The sequence below is a fragment of the Chenopodium album genome, chromosome 18 (genome assembly GCF_948465745.1).
Source record: "Chenopodium album chromosome 18, dcCheAlbu1.1, whole genome shotgun sequence".
NCBI classification, from domain to species: domain Eukaryota; kingdom Viridiplantae; phylum Streptophyta; class Magnoliopsida; order Caryophyllales; family Amaranthaceae; genus Chenopodium; species Chenopodium album.
In genome coordinates, this window is record NC_137851.1 from 7,638,351 (window position 1) to 7,654,364 (window position 16,014).

The following is a 16,014-nucleotide window of genomic DNA, read 5'->3' on the forward strand; positions in this document are numbered from 1 at the left end:
TATCTATATAACCTTTCATCTAAATAATTCTTGTATATTTTTTAAGAAATCAAGATGCAATATGATGTTTCTGATAGTAGGTAGAAATTTATTTCTATAAAGCACAAAAGACAGAAGGTAAAGTTGATAGAACTTTTAGACCATAATAGGGAAATTCCTGCTCCAGAAGAAGCCATATGCTTAACCTAATGAATATAGAAATTTAAAAATGGTGAATAATGAAACAACTTAGCACTTTGTCCTAAAGTAATGTGTTTAATTTTTCTTGTAGTGGTGCTCCTAATAATAATGGGTGCATGTGAGTGTTGTAGGTCCAGATTATTTTACCTTTTTGCTGACCACAAAAAATTATTGAATATATGCAGTGCTACCTAAAGTACTCACCCCATGCTTCATCCCACTCAGGATAGTGTGGTAATTACCTTGGTTCTCCCACCATCTTTCTTGTTATTGCACTTTCTTGCACTGGCTATGACTATAGCGCTGTTCGGAATTAATTGTCACGTACTCTCGTACTCTATTGGTATTCGGCAAAAACATCACCTTTCTCAGTACATTGATAATTTACTACTCCGTATTGAGTTTTGTGATACCTCGCTTTTGATTTAGAGAAGTTGGGACAATGTGATAATTTGACAACTAAGTATTTATGATCATATTTATTCATAGCTCAACAACCTGAATCCTTCAAGATCAGGAATTAACAACATAATGCAGTCTTCATTACTGTTAAGAATTGAAGAAAAAAAAAAAAGGCGGCCTTTATGATCCCAAGTTATTACCTTGTTAATTCATGAATGTTTGTGAATAACATAAAGATCTGAAATCATGAAATTTAATTAATGCATGATTAGACTTGAAGCACCTCAACTAATTTGGTAATGGACTAATTATTACTCCTTATCTTGTGAAATATTAAACCACTCATTAACCTAATCTCACAGGATAAATAGTTTTTTTTTTTTTTTTTTGCAACCTATCAAAAAAGTGTGGTCCCACACAAATGTCCAATTTTCAATCACAAAGATTAAGGACAAACATAACATACTATACTAGCCATAGGAGTATCAAAGCTCGTCAATCACGGGCTACCTTGACAACTTTTGTTACATTTTCCATACACTCTCAAAAGGTTAACTGACAGAGAATTTAGTTAGTAGTAGTTGCTCTACTCACTGTCATTTCTTCAACAACAAAGCATGATACTTCCTGCTTAATCTAACCAACTCTTACAACATTATCTTTGTCCCTTGAGCCATGTCTTTTCCAGCACCGGCTGCTTCCCCGGAGATCGATGTTGGAGATCCGACATCGCTCCCTGAACTACTACCACCGTCGCCTGGAACTGATGAAGTTACCCCTCCTCCTGCACCATCTGTCACATTACCAATATCAGTACCTTCTTCACCACCAGTAGTATCACCCCCACTACCAGCAGTAGTTGTAGGAGGAGCTACTCCTCCTGCACCTTCTCCTGTTCTTTCTCCTCCTCTTCCTACTCCTACATTACCTCCGACGTCTCAACCTCAACCACAACCACAACCGCAGCCTCAACCACAACCACAACCACAACCGCAGCCACAACCTGTTTCTTCACCGCCACAAATACCTACAAACATCCCACCACCAGTAAGAACAACCCCACCAAATGTTATTTCTCCTACACAAAGTAAACCAATTAATATAAAACCACCACAAAAAGAAACACCACCCAAAAAAGAAACTTCACCACCAAATATCATTTCTCCTCCACTTAGTAAACAACCTAACATTAAACCATTACCACCTACTAGTAATCCAACTGTTACTCCCTCACCTCCATCAACACCAGCATCTTCCAGGCTACCAGTAATCCGGCCTGCAGCTCAACCAACCCCATCTAAACCAGGCTCATTAAGACACCAAGCCACTCCTACAACACCAAGACCACAATCACCTCTTCCTGCTTCTGCTGTCCTTCCTTCCTCACCACCTGTTGCTCTACCAGTTCCTCAGACACCGGGTGGTGGCGCATGGATTCCCTTTTCATCAGAATCTCCTGCGCCGCTTCCTTTACTTCCTAGCCCGCCTGGGACATTAAGCTCCTCTGCAGCTCCCCTGCATGATCATGGTAGTAACAATGGAGGGTTAGTATCATCATCATCATCAAGTGATCATCAGAACATTCAGGCTGCTGCTGTTGAACCAAAGGGGTCTAATAATGGGGCTAGTGGATTTGCTGTGGGATTGGCTGTTGGTGGGATTTTGCTTCTACTTCTTGGAGTTGTCTTTGGCATTCTGTTTGTCTTTTGTAAGAGGAGAGAAAAGAAGTTTGGTGATAATGGATCTGGAAGAAAACATGCAACTTCATTCACTGGATATGAAGGTAAATCAGTTTGATTTTTCCTCTCAATAAAAGTATTTAACATACAAAATTCTTTAAAACAACAATGTCAAAACCTTAATCCTAGAAAGATGGGGTCAGCTGCATGATTCAAAATTGAGGCTTTGATTTTAGATATTGAATTTATCTTAGATTTATATTTCACTTAAGGATGATTGGATAAGATATAAAATCTTAATCATACATATTTGCTGCATTATTTTCAATGTGATGGTCCCCTTTTAAATGAGTTACAAAAGTTTCTATCTTAATAACATATTGCATCATTAAGTATTGGAATTCCTCAAGTATATAATACTAATCTTGATTTGTACTCTAGTATGATTCAATATTTGAAGCATCTATGCTAACATTTTCTTTTTCCTAATTTGATTGATTGATTAGAGAAAGGTTCATTACCCCTGTACGCAAAGAAGGATCCTGATAACACTCAAGGGCTCCAAAGTGTGATCAATGTAAGTACTCCTAAGGGGCCAATCATGGATACCAATGGCAACTCTCCGGTGACTGGGGGACCTACGTCTGGGAGTAAGCACGCCCTATCAAGTGGGACTTTCACGTACGAAGAGTTATTGAGGGCCACCAATGGGTTTTCAGAGCAGAATTTGCTTGGACAAGGCGGTTTTGGGTATGTGTTCAAAGGGGTCCTTCCGAATGGGAAGGAAGTTGCAGTGAAACAGCTGAAGATCGGAGGGCATCAAGGAGAAAGAGAGTTTAGAGCTGAAGTTGAAACAATTAGCCAAATTCATCATAAGCATCTTGTTTCCTTGGTTGGGTATTGCATTTCTGGTTCTGAACGATTGCTTATTTACGAGTTTGTGCCCAACAATACATTGGAATTCCACTTACATGGTAAGTTGATCAATCAGTTTTTACTTCTTCATTCTTTTAGCATGAAATTTCAAGTAGTTCATTGTACATTTGAGCATAATCTTGTCTAGTATAATTAAAATATGACTAAAATTGCAGGAGAAGGGCAGCCTGTTATGGATTGGCCTACTAGATTGAAGATTGCAATAGGCTCTGCAAAAGGATTAGCATATCTACATGAAGATTGTGAGTATTCCTTTGCCTAATAGATTCACAAGTAGTGCCTTTTAATTTCACTTACTTTGTTAATGCGGAATATATACAATTTGTTGCAGGTAGTCCTTCTATCATTCATCGGGATATAAAAGCTGCAAATATCCTCCTTGACTTTAACTGCGAGGCAAAGGTGAGATTTTTTCCTGTATTCGCCACTATAAATTTCTGACATTTTATGTCTGTGTGACAGTATGAATCAAAAAAATATTCATCCTATGCTTTCATGCTGAGCTTAAGGTCTTTTCTTCAGGTTTCTGACTTTGGACTGGCAAAAATTTTCTCAAGTAGTAATCCTTCTGTTACCCACATGACAACTCGAGTTGTAGGAACTTTTGGGTAAGCATTCTTTACAGGATTAAACATACATGTGCTGATATCCTAGAGCCTGAGTTGAGCTCAAGCAGTAAACATTTGCTTTCTTTTCAAACAGCATTCAGCTCTCAGGATAAATGTAAATCATTTAACTTTTTCATCTTCTTAATTTTCTATCATGCATAATTGCAGATATTTAGCTCCTGAATATGCATCAAGCGGTAAAGTTACTGATAAATCAGACATATATTCATATGGGGTTATGCTCCTTGAGCTTATCACTGGCCGTCCACCCATCAGCAATTTTGGAACTGCTGCATGTGGAAGTTTGGTTAATTGGGTAATTCTCTTTTCGAATTCTACCATGTGCTTCCCTTATACTGCAAAGTTTTATGGTGGAAACAGAGAATTTTGTTTATTGATGCTACAAAATTTGATATATAATATAGGCTCGGCCCCTATTGGCACAAGCTATTGGAGATGGGAAATTTGATACTTTAGCTGATCCAAAATTACAAGATAATTATGATGTTGATGAAATGTCTAGTATGGTGGCCTGTGCTGCTGCATGTGTTCGTCTTTCTTCTTGGCGTAGGCCAAGAATGAGCCAGGTAAATCTGATCCCAATCAATCCATCACAGTCTTGAAGACCTAAGTGGAATTTTGAAAATGAAGAGCTTTTTAATTGTAACTTTTGATAGAGCTCTCACATTCGGGTCTATGCACACACATTGGCATAACCAAACCTTCTCAAAAAAAGTTCTCGAATTCTGATCATGAACTGTATACAAATGCAGGTGGTACGTTCCTTGGAGGGAAACCTTTCAGCATCTGAGCTTGATGATGGAATTAGACCAGGACAAAGCTCAATGCATTTCCCCTACGAAAGCTTAGATTTTGATGCACGAAACTACATGGAGGATATGAAGAAAATGGCCTTGACTAGCAATACAACCACTCCTAGTAGATATAGCGAGAACACTAGTGAATATGGCCTGCTCCCTTCTCCCTCAAGCACTGACACTAGCCAACTCAATTACTCAAGAGGCTGATGTCTTGGACTATATGCTAACTACGTAAATATTGGAGAAGCGCAAGAAAAAGAGAATGGGAAGCTAAAAGGATAAGAAAACGCGGATAATATCCAAATTCTGTAGGAATTTCTCATTCAACTTATTAGAAATTGATAGAAATTTCCATTTTATACTTTGTTTGTTTATGGGGAGAAAAAGTTTGTTTTCTGTGAAGATTAGGATTAGTTGGATTTTCAAGTACATATTCACATAAATGAGTTATTCTTAGGGGTGCTACATGAACAAATATTGAAGTGAAAGTGATTATAATTTTGTAGATTAAACATGAAGTTACAAGTTCTGGTTTCTTTTGCATTTTTGTTGCCAGAATTGCAGCAATTCTTGATGATTCCTTTTCCCTATTTCTGTTTTCCCCTTATTATCGGCTTCCTGACAATCTTCCGTAATTACATAAATAACTTAGCTGTGATTTCCCCCTTCTTGTGTTGGATGGTGCTTTAACAACAGCTAAGCTTTGAAGTACAGCAAAGTTCTGTTGGATTAATTTAAGCATAACTAAGCTTTAGTTTAAGGAAATTTTGTATACAACTAATTATTTATACTGGTATATTCCATATGAACTGTCAACTGTCAAAAGGTTGATATTTGAAGCTGTATTTTTCTGCAAGCATTTTTTAGAACCAAGTCAAAGTTAGTATTGACAGTGACTAAGTGTCTTGACATTTCAATATCACTCCATTGTACTGGTAAAACAGAACCATGTGATCACGAATTGTGTTAGAAATTGACAGCATTATATGTTTGGTGATTGCAATTTTTGAAACACTTCCATAGAGATTGAGCGAGAAGTTGAGAATATATGAAGCCTGTGAACTTGTCCTGACTCGTATTTATGTGTAATTCTATTTGGTGTTCCTAGGGATTATGCCAAGTATTGCGCAGATAGCTCCTATTATATATTTTGATGTAGGACTCATAGAAGACGATGATGTTGATGAGATTCAATCTCAAGTCTTTAAAATTGCTCAATGTTTCTTATGACTTATACTATTATGTTTTTGAATGAATACTTACATTTGCAAACAATCAATGTTTCTTACGACTTACACTTTTATGTTCTTTTGTTTAAATGACACTCCTGAACATAAAGTATACACATTATGCATGTATCATACATGCATTAAACCAGTAAACATCATTAATTTGAGTGGCGTATAAAAAACCACAAAGGACAATGATGTAGACGAGATTTGATTTCAAATTTAGCATACCATCCTCAAAAGTTTAACCAACCAAAATAGCTGACATCCATGCCTAAACCAAATTGTATTAACCAATTTAATCGTGCATGATTGACTATAGTCGTCAAGACACAATTTCAAATTCAAATCAAATACATGGACAACCACACAAAAGAATACTCCCAATTTCCCAAATAGGAAGTTTATTAGCCTTTCCATTTCATACATTAAAAATAATTTGAACAATAATCTCGCTCCACACACCCCACCTCTTTCTCTTTCTCTCTCTTCTTTGCAAGGCAAGCAAAACTCACACAGTATATTACCAGATTCAAAATCAAATCAAAACTTCAAATTTGAACCAATTTTGAAACTTTTCTAACAATTTTTGCTAATCATGGCGTCTCGCCGCCGAATGCTTTTGAAGGTCATCATTCTTGGTGATAGTGGGTAATTCCCTTCTTTCTCTCTTTTTTTTTTGTCATCAATTTCTTTAAGATTATAAATAATTGAACAATTTTTCCATTATTGTTGTGATCTTTGATTATTTGTTGGGTATTTTTTGTCTGATTTGATTTGCAGTGTTGGAAAAACTTCATTGATGAATCAGTATCCTTTTCATCATTTTTGTTTTGATTTGATTGATTGAAACAATTTTTTTTTTCTGGGGATAATGTTTATATTATATGATATGGTTTAGCCTTAATGTATGATCAGATTTGTGAATCATAAGTTTAGTAATCAGTACAAAGCTACAATTGGGGCGGATTTCTTGACAAAAGAAGTTCAGATTGATGACAGGCTTTTCACATTGCAGGTGAATTATCTGCTGCTTTTATTTTTCTTGAATTTTTGTTATTTATATGTGTGGTCTTGTGCATTATCGGCCTCGAATTACTGGTTTTTTGATGTTCATAATCAATGGAAATTTTCTTTTATTGATATTGAAACATTGTCTAGAACATCAGTTTTTGAATGATATTACTCTAGTGAAAGTATTAAATGTTCACAATACTCACTTATATGTAGTTTGTTTGTTTTTTCGGGAGAGTAATTGTCGTTTGTTTGTCTGTTTATCGCCTGCATTTTCTCTCAGTAAATGCCTGATGTAGCCATGTAGGTATGTAAATTGTGCTTGCAAGAGTGGGAGTGAAAATAGTTCTTCACTTTATTGGATGGGCTATAAATTGTCTGTAAACTAGTGCAACTTTTGTAAGGTTTCGACCTTGATGACAATGGATTATGAGAATATTGTTCTTGCTAGTTAACTTGCTCTATTGAACATTTGGATCACCAAGCATAGTGGGAGAAATTAGATAAACAAAGAGGCTTAGTATCAGTAGTTGATATTTGTACTAGAACCTTAGTCCGATGCTGAAATTCATATGTACATTTTCAGGTTTGAAAGAGATACAAAGTTTGGTTAGTTAATTGAGGTTTTTCTTGAATGTATGACTTGGAAATTGACCAGACAGCCTAAATACAGCTTTCATGGAAGTCTTTGCAAGCATATGTTAGTAATACTTTATTCTTTGGTGCACTAATACTTGTAGGAAATAATTGGGTTGAAGTGTAATTCTGAAATACCCGGCAAAAAGAAAAGGGTTCAGTTAACTTAAGCTTACAGTGCACCTTTTCTATAAGCCTTTTTGTGGATTCAGACTAAGATAAGTGTAGATCACGAAAGCTTGCTGTATGTTGGTACCTATATATAATTCAAAGTTTCGAACCCGGAAAAAAGATTGATAGACTGACCCAGACCTGACTTGACTGACCAAGTTTCCTGGTTTTATATGTAGTAAGATACTAAGGTTACTGATGATGACTAACCTTGAAAAAGAGAGACCCTTTGGTTACTAGGGGTACTATTTTATATATCTAGAGTCTAGTAATATCTTGAAGAAATAAATTCTTGATGCAAACTGTGTTTAGCACACCACCACTGAAACATCAATGCTCTGTAGCACTCTGCTCTCTAGAGAATAACCACCACCACCACCACTTGGTACAGATCCAGGATTCCAGGTCATCCTGCCATGGGTCAAGATCTGGGGAGGTTTTAATGTTCTTAGTTTTACTGACTATCTGGAGAAAATATTGCTAAAATATTTACAATTTATTTGAAAAAATATCACATGGAATATGGATGTTTGGATGCACTAATATGAATGCTTTGTGACAAGCATTAGTTTACATGAAATATTGAAATTGATTGTTGGAAATGTGTATGGCACATGCACTTCCAAATTATATACATGGGGCGTAGGAATGTAGGGTGGCATATGTTATAGGGAGATACAGATGTTAGAATAGTTTTTTTGCACCCAATCTCCTTAGGCATTTAGTTACAAAATGGTGTCCTCTGGATTGGTCTTGCTATTCATCAGACAAATTCTTTTGTGATCTTGCCCACATGCCTTGTTTTTATTTGGTAGTTCTTGTATTGTCCTACCTGCAGTTTTCTGCCATGTTTTTGTGATTTGATTCATCACATCTTTTTGCCCCCTTTCATTCAGCAGAAAGATTAAATTATTAGTTTATGGCAGGATCATATGGGGAAGTTCTAGTACTAGAATTGCAAATTCGTTTTGTTGCCTGTTCTCTTTGCCAATCTAATTTACTAGATGGGAATCGTGAAATTGGTGTATATAACTTGTTTAGTCATTTTATGGCCAGCACTTTTAAGATTTAAGTATCAGGCTCTACTATGCAGCTTATCAGCAAGATGATCTTTTAATTTCATCTGACCCATAGTCTAGATTTTCTTTCATGCTCCTCATTTTCCAGTTTGGAAATTTTCTTTGTTCATTTTACTTAGAAATGATACTTCCATGCTGAAAAGGTGTCTCATTTGTTCAGATATGGGATACAGCTGGACAAGAGAGGTTCCAAAGTCTTGGTGTGGCCTTCTACCGTGGTGCAGACTGTTGTGTGCTTGTGTATGATGTTAATGTCACAAAATCATTTGATGACCTCAACCGATGGCGGGAAGACTTTTTGTTACAGGTAATTGTTGCTAAGCTCTTTTTTCAGCCATTTTATTGTTCTTTTCATAACTTCTCTTTTGTTTCTAATTGCAGGCTAGTCCACATGACCCTGACAACTTCCCGTTTGTTGTGTTAGGCAACAAAATAGACGTGGATGGTGGGAACAGCCGAGTGGTAAGATCATTTTGTCCATCTGTGGCGTCTTTGGTTTGAGATGATCCATAGTTCAAATACACATTATTCTTAGGGCATATTGTGTTTTCGCATTTTGGGCATGTTTTCTGTACTGCTCTATTGCTTCAGTGCCAGTGGTAATACAAGTTAATATGATTGTTTCTAGGTGTCTTCAAAGAAAGCAAAGGCTTGGTGTGCCTCTAAAGGAAATATTCCCTACTTCGAAACATCTGCAAAGGATGGTACCAACGTTGAAGCTGCTTTTCAGTGCATAGCAAAGAATGCCATTAAAAATGAGCCTGAAGAAGATACGTGAGTTTAATTATCATATACTCTCCAACTTCATTGGTTTCAATTGTCTACTCTATCACTTTGCCCTTCAAATTATCTGTCCCTAACTAAATTACAATGCTACGCATGGTGTAGAATATTTTTACTTTAATTAATGAGCACTTGAAAACCTATTGTGCCTTTTTTTTTTTTTTCCTTTCTCATTCTCATACTCTGTAAAATATTTAACCTGCTTATGTCATTCTTAATTAGATATCTTCCGGAAACCATCAACATGTCTGGTGGCCAGCAACAGAGGTCATCAGGATGTGATTGCTAGGCTGGTTTTTTTGCTGATTTTGGCTGGCTCAGAACTTTCACTCATCACCAACTATTAAACTTTAAATCAACTTCATTTTGTGTACATTACTCAAATAGAGAGTTAAAGTGATTATTCGTTGTGTCATAATTCAATAGTTTTCTTATTGCTGCCTATATATATTGTATGAGCTTCGCTGTTGCTGTCAGTGAGCCTACTGTACAGTCGTGTATCTTGTGCTTCTGATTTCTGGTCCAAACACTATTTATTTGACATCAGTGTAATGATCAATACGAGTAATTATGTTGTATCACTTTCTTTTAGAATTAAGAAATCTTTGGACATGTTCTTTTAAAGAAAAGCAGGGACCGTTAACACAGATGAGGGCACCTTTTTTAAAACTATGTAGTATCTAAGAAACTCGTCTTTAAGGAACTAAAGGCGATATTGTAGTATACACTATGGGATATTATTTTCCTCTTTGATATCTGTTATCTACTGATGTACATAATTGAAATATAGTGAGTTATTAACAAAGTTGTTGAATATATCTTCAGTGAAGTGATTTGTAAATCATGTTTTTCTTGGAAATGAATTGGGCAAAGCTTGAGGAGATATACAAAAGAGAAATCATTACCGAACTCATTTTGAAAGAACAAATAGAATGATTATATTGCACATCAAGGAGCATATAAATACTCTAGTAACTAAAAGTTTATACAATAAGATGGTAACATGAACAGAGTACACAATTAAGATAAGCTTTACTAACTCTTTCAAACTATCAACAGAAAGGAATAAAAGCATGTTATGATATCCAAAAACCAATTTTACTCGTACGTTCCATTAGTCGGAGATGATGGAGGAGATATATAGTGTAGAAAACTGTAGGCAATGTTGTAAAGGGACTTGCATACTTATGGGACTGCTCTATTGATGGAATTTGTGTAAGGAAATTGAATGGCTAAATCGCGGACAACCTAATGAGTTATCCCAAGGACATGAATTCATGTTTTCCACTTGAGATTGTTGGCACTAGTTCACTGCCGTGTGATGTGGTACCATTATGCAATATGGTCTCTCAGCTTGGAAGAGGCTCGACTTTATTGGATTCTAGTTGAAAAGCCTCCTTTGGATAAACAAGCAATGACTTCATTCTTCATTGCCAACCTAGAAATGAGAACTAAGCATTTTAACGCTCCCCCTTCCCAACAATTGTTCGAATTGGAGACAGAAATAATCTTCGGCCAATATCTCCTACCATACACTACTTTGGTAACGTATAATTGAGCTAGGGAATCTTGTAAGAATAGGTCCCCTCTTCCTTCCGTCTCCTTAGGTTCAGATGTACCAAAAAGGTTCTTTAGACCAATTCTTATAATCTCCTTGAATCCTGAAATCTTCGCTATTTCAGATTCATACTGTCCGGATCCTAAAGCCTGGATATAGGAAGGGTGTGAGTGTGTTAGCAGACTTCTCATCTTCAACAACAGCAATCCCCTATCGAACATATACTTTCACATCTCAAGGCCTAAATTTATTGTTCAACAGTCTTCCAGCTGAGTACATCAACAAGCGAGCAAAATGACGAATACATACTTCATACAGCACTAATCCATCTATGGCGGGTACGAGTGTGCTAGCAAGCACAATATCCATTCTTTCCCCAGAAGAGAACAAGAGCTGAACCCTTGGGCTGTATTGAACACTACAACAAACGAGTTTTGTTGTCCTCTGATATAAATCACAAGGAAAATTATAAACAATTGGCAATCAGAGGTTGATAAAATCATTTGACATTTTCACATTTCCACTTCAAAACATTAAAAGGCACATGCTTCACCTACATGTTCAGCATTTTTTGCTCTTTCAAGAATTCAATCTTACAATTAGAAGGATTCCATGCCAGCAAGCAAGGAAAGCTTTAACATATCACCAGAATATGAACCTAAAATGTTTTTACTGGGAAAAAAATCGAGCATAATTTTGGTTTCTTTTGTATAAAGAGACCAATGCAATGATTGGATTTGAATGGACGACTTCAACAGTAGTTACCAAAAAAAACCATGTATGGGCATTGCATGATTCTTGAAAAAGAACTCTTCAATCTATGCTTCAGCATGTAAATTCAGGATCAAAGAAGCAACATAACAACCTCAATCATCCACCTTTGTCCTTTTGCCCCTCAAGATGAAGAAATTGTTTAAACCAATGTTTCCATGCTGCGTCTTCTTGTTGTTCGATCCAGGACAGAAAACAGCTATCTATTAAGCAGAAGACGTTGACATACAGAAGTTGGTACCTCACAGGTACATATCGAAAGTTAGCAACCTGAAGGATTGGCCATATACCACCTTCCAGAGCCAAGGCTGGGATAAAATCTCTCTTCACATCTTCTTTAATTTGAGGAACGCTCTTTCCATTAGTAAAACCCATGTATGTAAAGAAAACTAGTAAATCCACAGGCCCAAAGATGATCCCGTCAAGCGCAACTTTAGAGGCAACAAAACGAAAGGAATTTTGTTGCATTCTCATTCGCACCTTCAGGAAACGGTCTAGACCTTCATACCTTCAAGACAGAAATAATTTACAGCTATATTAATTCAGTAAATAAAAAGGAGTAACTCTTCCAACAACAGATAGCGTAGTTTACTGAACAGACTTGCATACAAAGAGCAAAAGTAATGCAAAAATAAAGTGGGATGATAAGATCCCTACCATCCTTAAAAAAACATGTGATTTGGTTATAATCTTGAGTGAAGCATTTTAAAGAAATTAATAGAGGACAATTGCAGGATTAAGGCTTATGGTATTAAAGCTTTGATTCATTGATTGATTGAATAGAGGACAATTGTGCTATCCTACAAAACCCCTATTTCGGGGACAAAAAAAATTCAACAGTAAAAGGGGCAACTATAAAACAGAAACTTCATAGTTGAAAATGCAAGTCCTAAAAACTACTCCAGTTTTTACTCATTTCATTATGCCTATTCTTTCCCTTCTCTTAGCACGCGCACTGAAAAGTATGTATTCATTTAGTATTTAATCATATACATCCCCATCATTTCATGCACAAACATCCACCATCCCCACACCCAAAGGGTCAGCCTATAGGGATGAACCACAAAATTAAAATAACAGCAACTTATAGCCATTTTCTTATCTCTATAATCAACAAAACATCAGAGCTTATCAATCAATTACTCATGAAAGAAAAAACCAAGTTGGAGGCAAACAAAGCTACCAGGGTAAAAATATGAAACATAATGCTATCAAAGTAATGCATTAGTTGCAGCAAAACTAAACCAAAAACTTAATGAACCAATACAGAGCACTAACAGTACTTCAATGTTGTGAAAGGAATCCTGCCAATTATCCTTAATGTGCTATTCTATGTTTTGATGCCATACAGATTTCATAGCTAGTAACCATATTAAGATTGGATCAAACCTCAGAAAAATAAAAGTCCATCAATAACCCTCCCTAATGATGGTGCTTGGCCAACTAGGGTGTAAGTATATATACAAGTAATACAACAATACTGATATTGTTAAACTCCAAAGTGATTATGTACTCAACATCTTATAATTCAAGATGAATACGATTAGAAATTTTGTTGTTTTCAAGTAAACATACTTGTTTAGGAACTCACTATCTACATTAACAATAGAAAAGAGACAAAAATGTTTGGTCAATAGGCATCTCATACACAAAACTATCAAGAAGAAAAGAAGAAGAAAAAAAAACATAATTTTGCATACATATTAGTTGTTTTAATGTACTGTGGCACAACCTCAATGTTGTACACAGATGTGAGTAGTGAACCAGTGATGAAGAAAAGACTAACCAGAAATGACCCACTGGTCCAATAAAACCAAAGCCAAACAAACTTGTTGCAGCAACCCTTTTCCAATTGATCTTCAATTTCTTGTCCTTTTCCTATGAAATGCAAAGAAGTATCAACTTATTACCACCATAATAACTAAGAAGAGAATATGATGTCCTTATCCTGTTCGATTTTAAAGTTAAGCAATATGTTTTGTAGTAAAGGAATCAACACAATGAGCCATATTGATGGCACAGGCAGATCAAAGCCTTGTCCTAGCTCACAAATAGAAAATTAGAGTCGTATACGAAACAAAAAACAAACATTGATATCTCACAACCAATGACAGGCTCAAAACACAATCGCCTTTATAAGCTTATTAGCAATTTAACATAAACCAACACAACCTTGCTCAGATAGGTTTAGAACCGATTAAAATGCAGCAGCATCGATCAATAGAAACACTACCAGACGGAATCAAGGTAAGAGACAGAAGCTCATATAACCATAGTTTTCAAAAGGCTAAGCAGACTAACTACTCTCCACTAGCATAACCAATGAACACACTCACATAAGCACCCATCACAGATAATTGATACTTAACAATGGAACCAACTCAGTTAACTAGAAAATATCAGACTATGAATTGGATCTCCGCCCATTAAATCTGCAAACAAAAATGCAACACATATTGTAATCCGAAAGAGAACTAACGAGGAAATCCTAAAGAAAATGCACATTGGCTTGAAACAATCAATTAACACTGTTACACTGAAGACTGAATAATAACTATTTAACCTTTTAAACCATGCAAATTACAATTCTCATTCAGTACATTTAACCTTTGTTTTTCGATTCAAAATTTGTTGGAACGAAGATAATAGACTAATTTCCCAAATGGGAAATTCGCCATATAATTAAAGATTACCCCAATTGTAAACAAACTAAGAACCTAAGAAATCAAGAATTTTGCACCAAAGATTCATCATAAGACCAAATTAAAATATTTTCCTAACAATTACCCAATATTTAAACAAACCAAAAACCCTAATCAATAATACAAAAGAAAAATGCACTAAAGATTATTCAAAAGCCCAAACTAGAATATTTCCCAAACAATTGAAATGCCCTAGAACAAACCCAGAAAACGATCAAAAACAATAATCAGATAAACCCATTTCGCCAACAACCCAAATTCAAATTAAAAAAATCCAAAAAATTCAAAGATTAAAAGATTCTTACAGAAATTTGGAGGGGTTTTTTGGCCATGGAAAAGGTAATGGTTTGAGCAGCAATATCCCCAACTCCCCAAAGTAAGCCAGAACTTATCATTTGAGTCTTTACTGGGTGTACTGTCAAGCAATTCTGATACCATCTCCATAATCTCAACATTTTCCAAAAGCTAAAAAAAACTGCAATTGATTGAAAAGAGAAAAAATTTGAGAGAAAGAGGGCTGAATTTAGATGGGTTTTAATGTTTTTGGGTGATTAATTGATTAAGCATTTAGATGCGGCAATGCCCCAAAAAACTGTTGAAAATCAGGGCATATTGTGCATGTCATAGAAATTGTTGCAGTTTTAGATATTTCAGGGGTTTTTTTTTTAGGCTTTTATTTTTCGTTCTTTTGGCTAAAAGTGTAAAACGTCTTTTGGAGGTGGTGTGTTTAGAATTTTAGGTTCACAATGTCACACGCTCCACATACATTATACGGAGTACATTGATACATCATCAAATTAGAAAGCATGAATTGCGTAACAGGCATGACCGCATGAACCACGGGGGCTATTCGAAATGAATTTAGAAAACGGTCTTTGCTATGCAGTCTACGGAGTATATGACTTATATTCTGCACTAGATACAATCCCTTGTACACAAAAATAAAATTTATATAGAATACTTAACACAAATAAATAACCTTATTTCAAGTAGGTTTTTTTTTCAATGAGTTAATTTTGGCTCAACTAGTGACCAAATTTAACTAGTGGTGTGACTATTTACAAAATAATGTCACACAAAGCAAATGGTGGTCTACCTCTCCTTAGAACAAACTCCACATTAAAACTATCTATAGGCTAACAATTTTATTTTAGTGTTTTATTATTATCATTTTTTAACATGATACAGGTCGTCATTACTGTTGGTTGCATAAGAAACTTTGAGAATGACTTAGCATTATTTACACTAATCTAAATATGTTTTTGTCTTTCCTAATTCATACCATTTTAGAAAATATATTTAATGCTTATATGCAATCCTTAGATCTACATATAACATTATCCTTATAATTATATTCTAATATATGCTCCCTTTTCTTCGTCTTCTAACAAGCCCTTTATATCAACCTTCAATCTCTAGTAGCATGTGCTACAATTCTACAAACT

At 35.5% G+C, this 16,014-nt stretch overlaps 3 protein-coding genes across 3 annotated transcripts; 2 read left to right on the forward strand and 1 right to left on the reverse strand.

Annotated features, from left to right (window-relative positions):
• The first annotated feature begins 1,074 nt into the window (after positions 1 to 1,074).
• LOC145591379 (proline-rich receptor-like protein kinase PERK9) lies at positions 1,075 to 5,203 on the forward strand. Its single transcript, XM_081647818.1, has 8 exons — positions 1,075 to 2,365; positions 2,768 to 3,235; positions 3,353 to 3,439; positions 3,529 to 3,599; positions 3,720 to 3,805; positions 3,974 to 4,121; positions 4,231 to 4,392; positions 4,579 to 5,203. The coding sequence occupies exons 1-8, from the start codon at positions 1,258 to 1,260 to the stop codon at positions 4,831 to 4,833; spliced, it is 2,385 nt and encodes a 794-aa protein (XP_081503944.1). The 5' UTR covers positions 1,075 to 1,257; the 3' UTR covers positions 4,834 to 5,203.
• A 1,070-nt stretch (positions 5,204 to 6,273) lies between these two features.
• LOC145592943 (ras-related protein RABG3d-like) lies at positions 6,274 to 10,119 on the forward strand. Its single transcript, XM_081649463.1, has 7 exons — positions 6,274 to 6,506; positions 6,639 to 6,665; positions 6,774 to 6,873; positions 8,916 to 9,062; positions 9,137 to 9,217; positions 9,384 to 9,529; positions 9,761 to 10,119. The coding sequence occupies exons 1-7, from the start codon at positions 6,454 to 6,456 to the stop codon at positions 9,825 to 9,827; spliced, it is 621 nt and encodes a 206-aa protein (XP_081505589.1). The 5' UTR covers positions 6,274 to 6,453; the 3' UTR covers positions 9,828 to 10,119.
• A 1,467-nt stretch (positions 10,120 to 11,586) lies between these two features.
• On the reverse strand, positions 11,587 to 15,213 carry LOC145592945 (protein SYM1-like). The gene is made up of 3 exons (XM_081649464.1): positions 14,875 to 15,213; positions 13,654 to 13,745; positions 11,587 to 12,375 (listed from the first exon to the last, which is right to left on the reverse strand). Exons 1-3 carry the CDS (start codon positions 15,022 to 15,024, stop codon positions 11,967 to 11,969), a joined length of 651 nt encoding a protein of 216 aa, XP_081505590.1. The 5' UTR covers positions 15,025 to 15,213; the 3' UTR covers positions 11,587 to 11,966.
• Positions 15,214 to 16,014: the final 801 nt, after the last annotated feature.

Coding starts and splice junctions, on each gene's coding strand:
- LOC145591379 (XM_081647818.1), top strand. CDS start 1,258: ATGTCTTTTCCAGCACCGGCTGCTTCCCCGGAGATCGATGTTGGAGAT. Junction 2,366..2,767: donor TTCATTCACTGGATATGAAG/GTAAATCAGTTT, acceptor TTGATTGATTAG/AGAAAGGTTCATTACCCCTG. Junction 4,122..4,230: donor GTGGAAGTTTGGTTAATTGG/GTAATTCTCTTT, acceptor TATATAATATAG/GCTCGGCCCCTATTGGCACA.
- LOC145592943 (XM_081649463.1), top strand. CDS start 6,454: ATGGCGTCTCGCCGCCGAATGCTTTTGAAGGTCATCATTCTTGGTGAT. Junction 6,507..6,638: donor ATCATTCTTGGTGATAGTGG/GTAATTCCCTTC, acceptor TTTGATTTGCAG/TGTTGGAAAAACTTCATTGA. Junction 6,666..6,773: donor AAAACTTCATTGATGAATCA/GTATCCTTTTCA, acceptor ATGTATGATCAG/ATTTGTGAATCATAAGTTTA.
- LOC145592945 (XM_081649464.1), bottom strand. CDS start 15,024: ATGTTGAGATTATGGAGATGGTATCAGAATTGCTTGACAGTACACCCA. Junction 13,746..14,874: donor AAAAACCCCTCCAAATTTCT/GTAAGAATCTTT, acceptor TGCATTTCATAG/GAAAAGGACAAGAAATTGAA. Junction 12,376..13,653: donor GGACCAGTGGGTCATTTCTG/GTTAGTCTTTTC, acceptor TCTGTCTTGAAG/GTATGAAGGTCTAGACCGTT.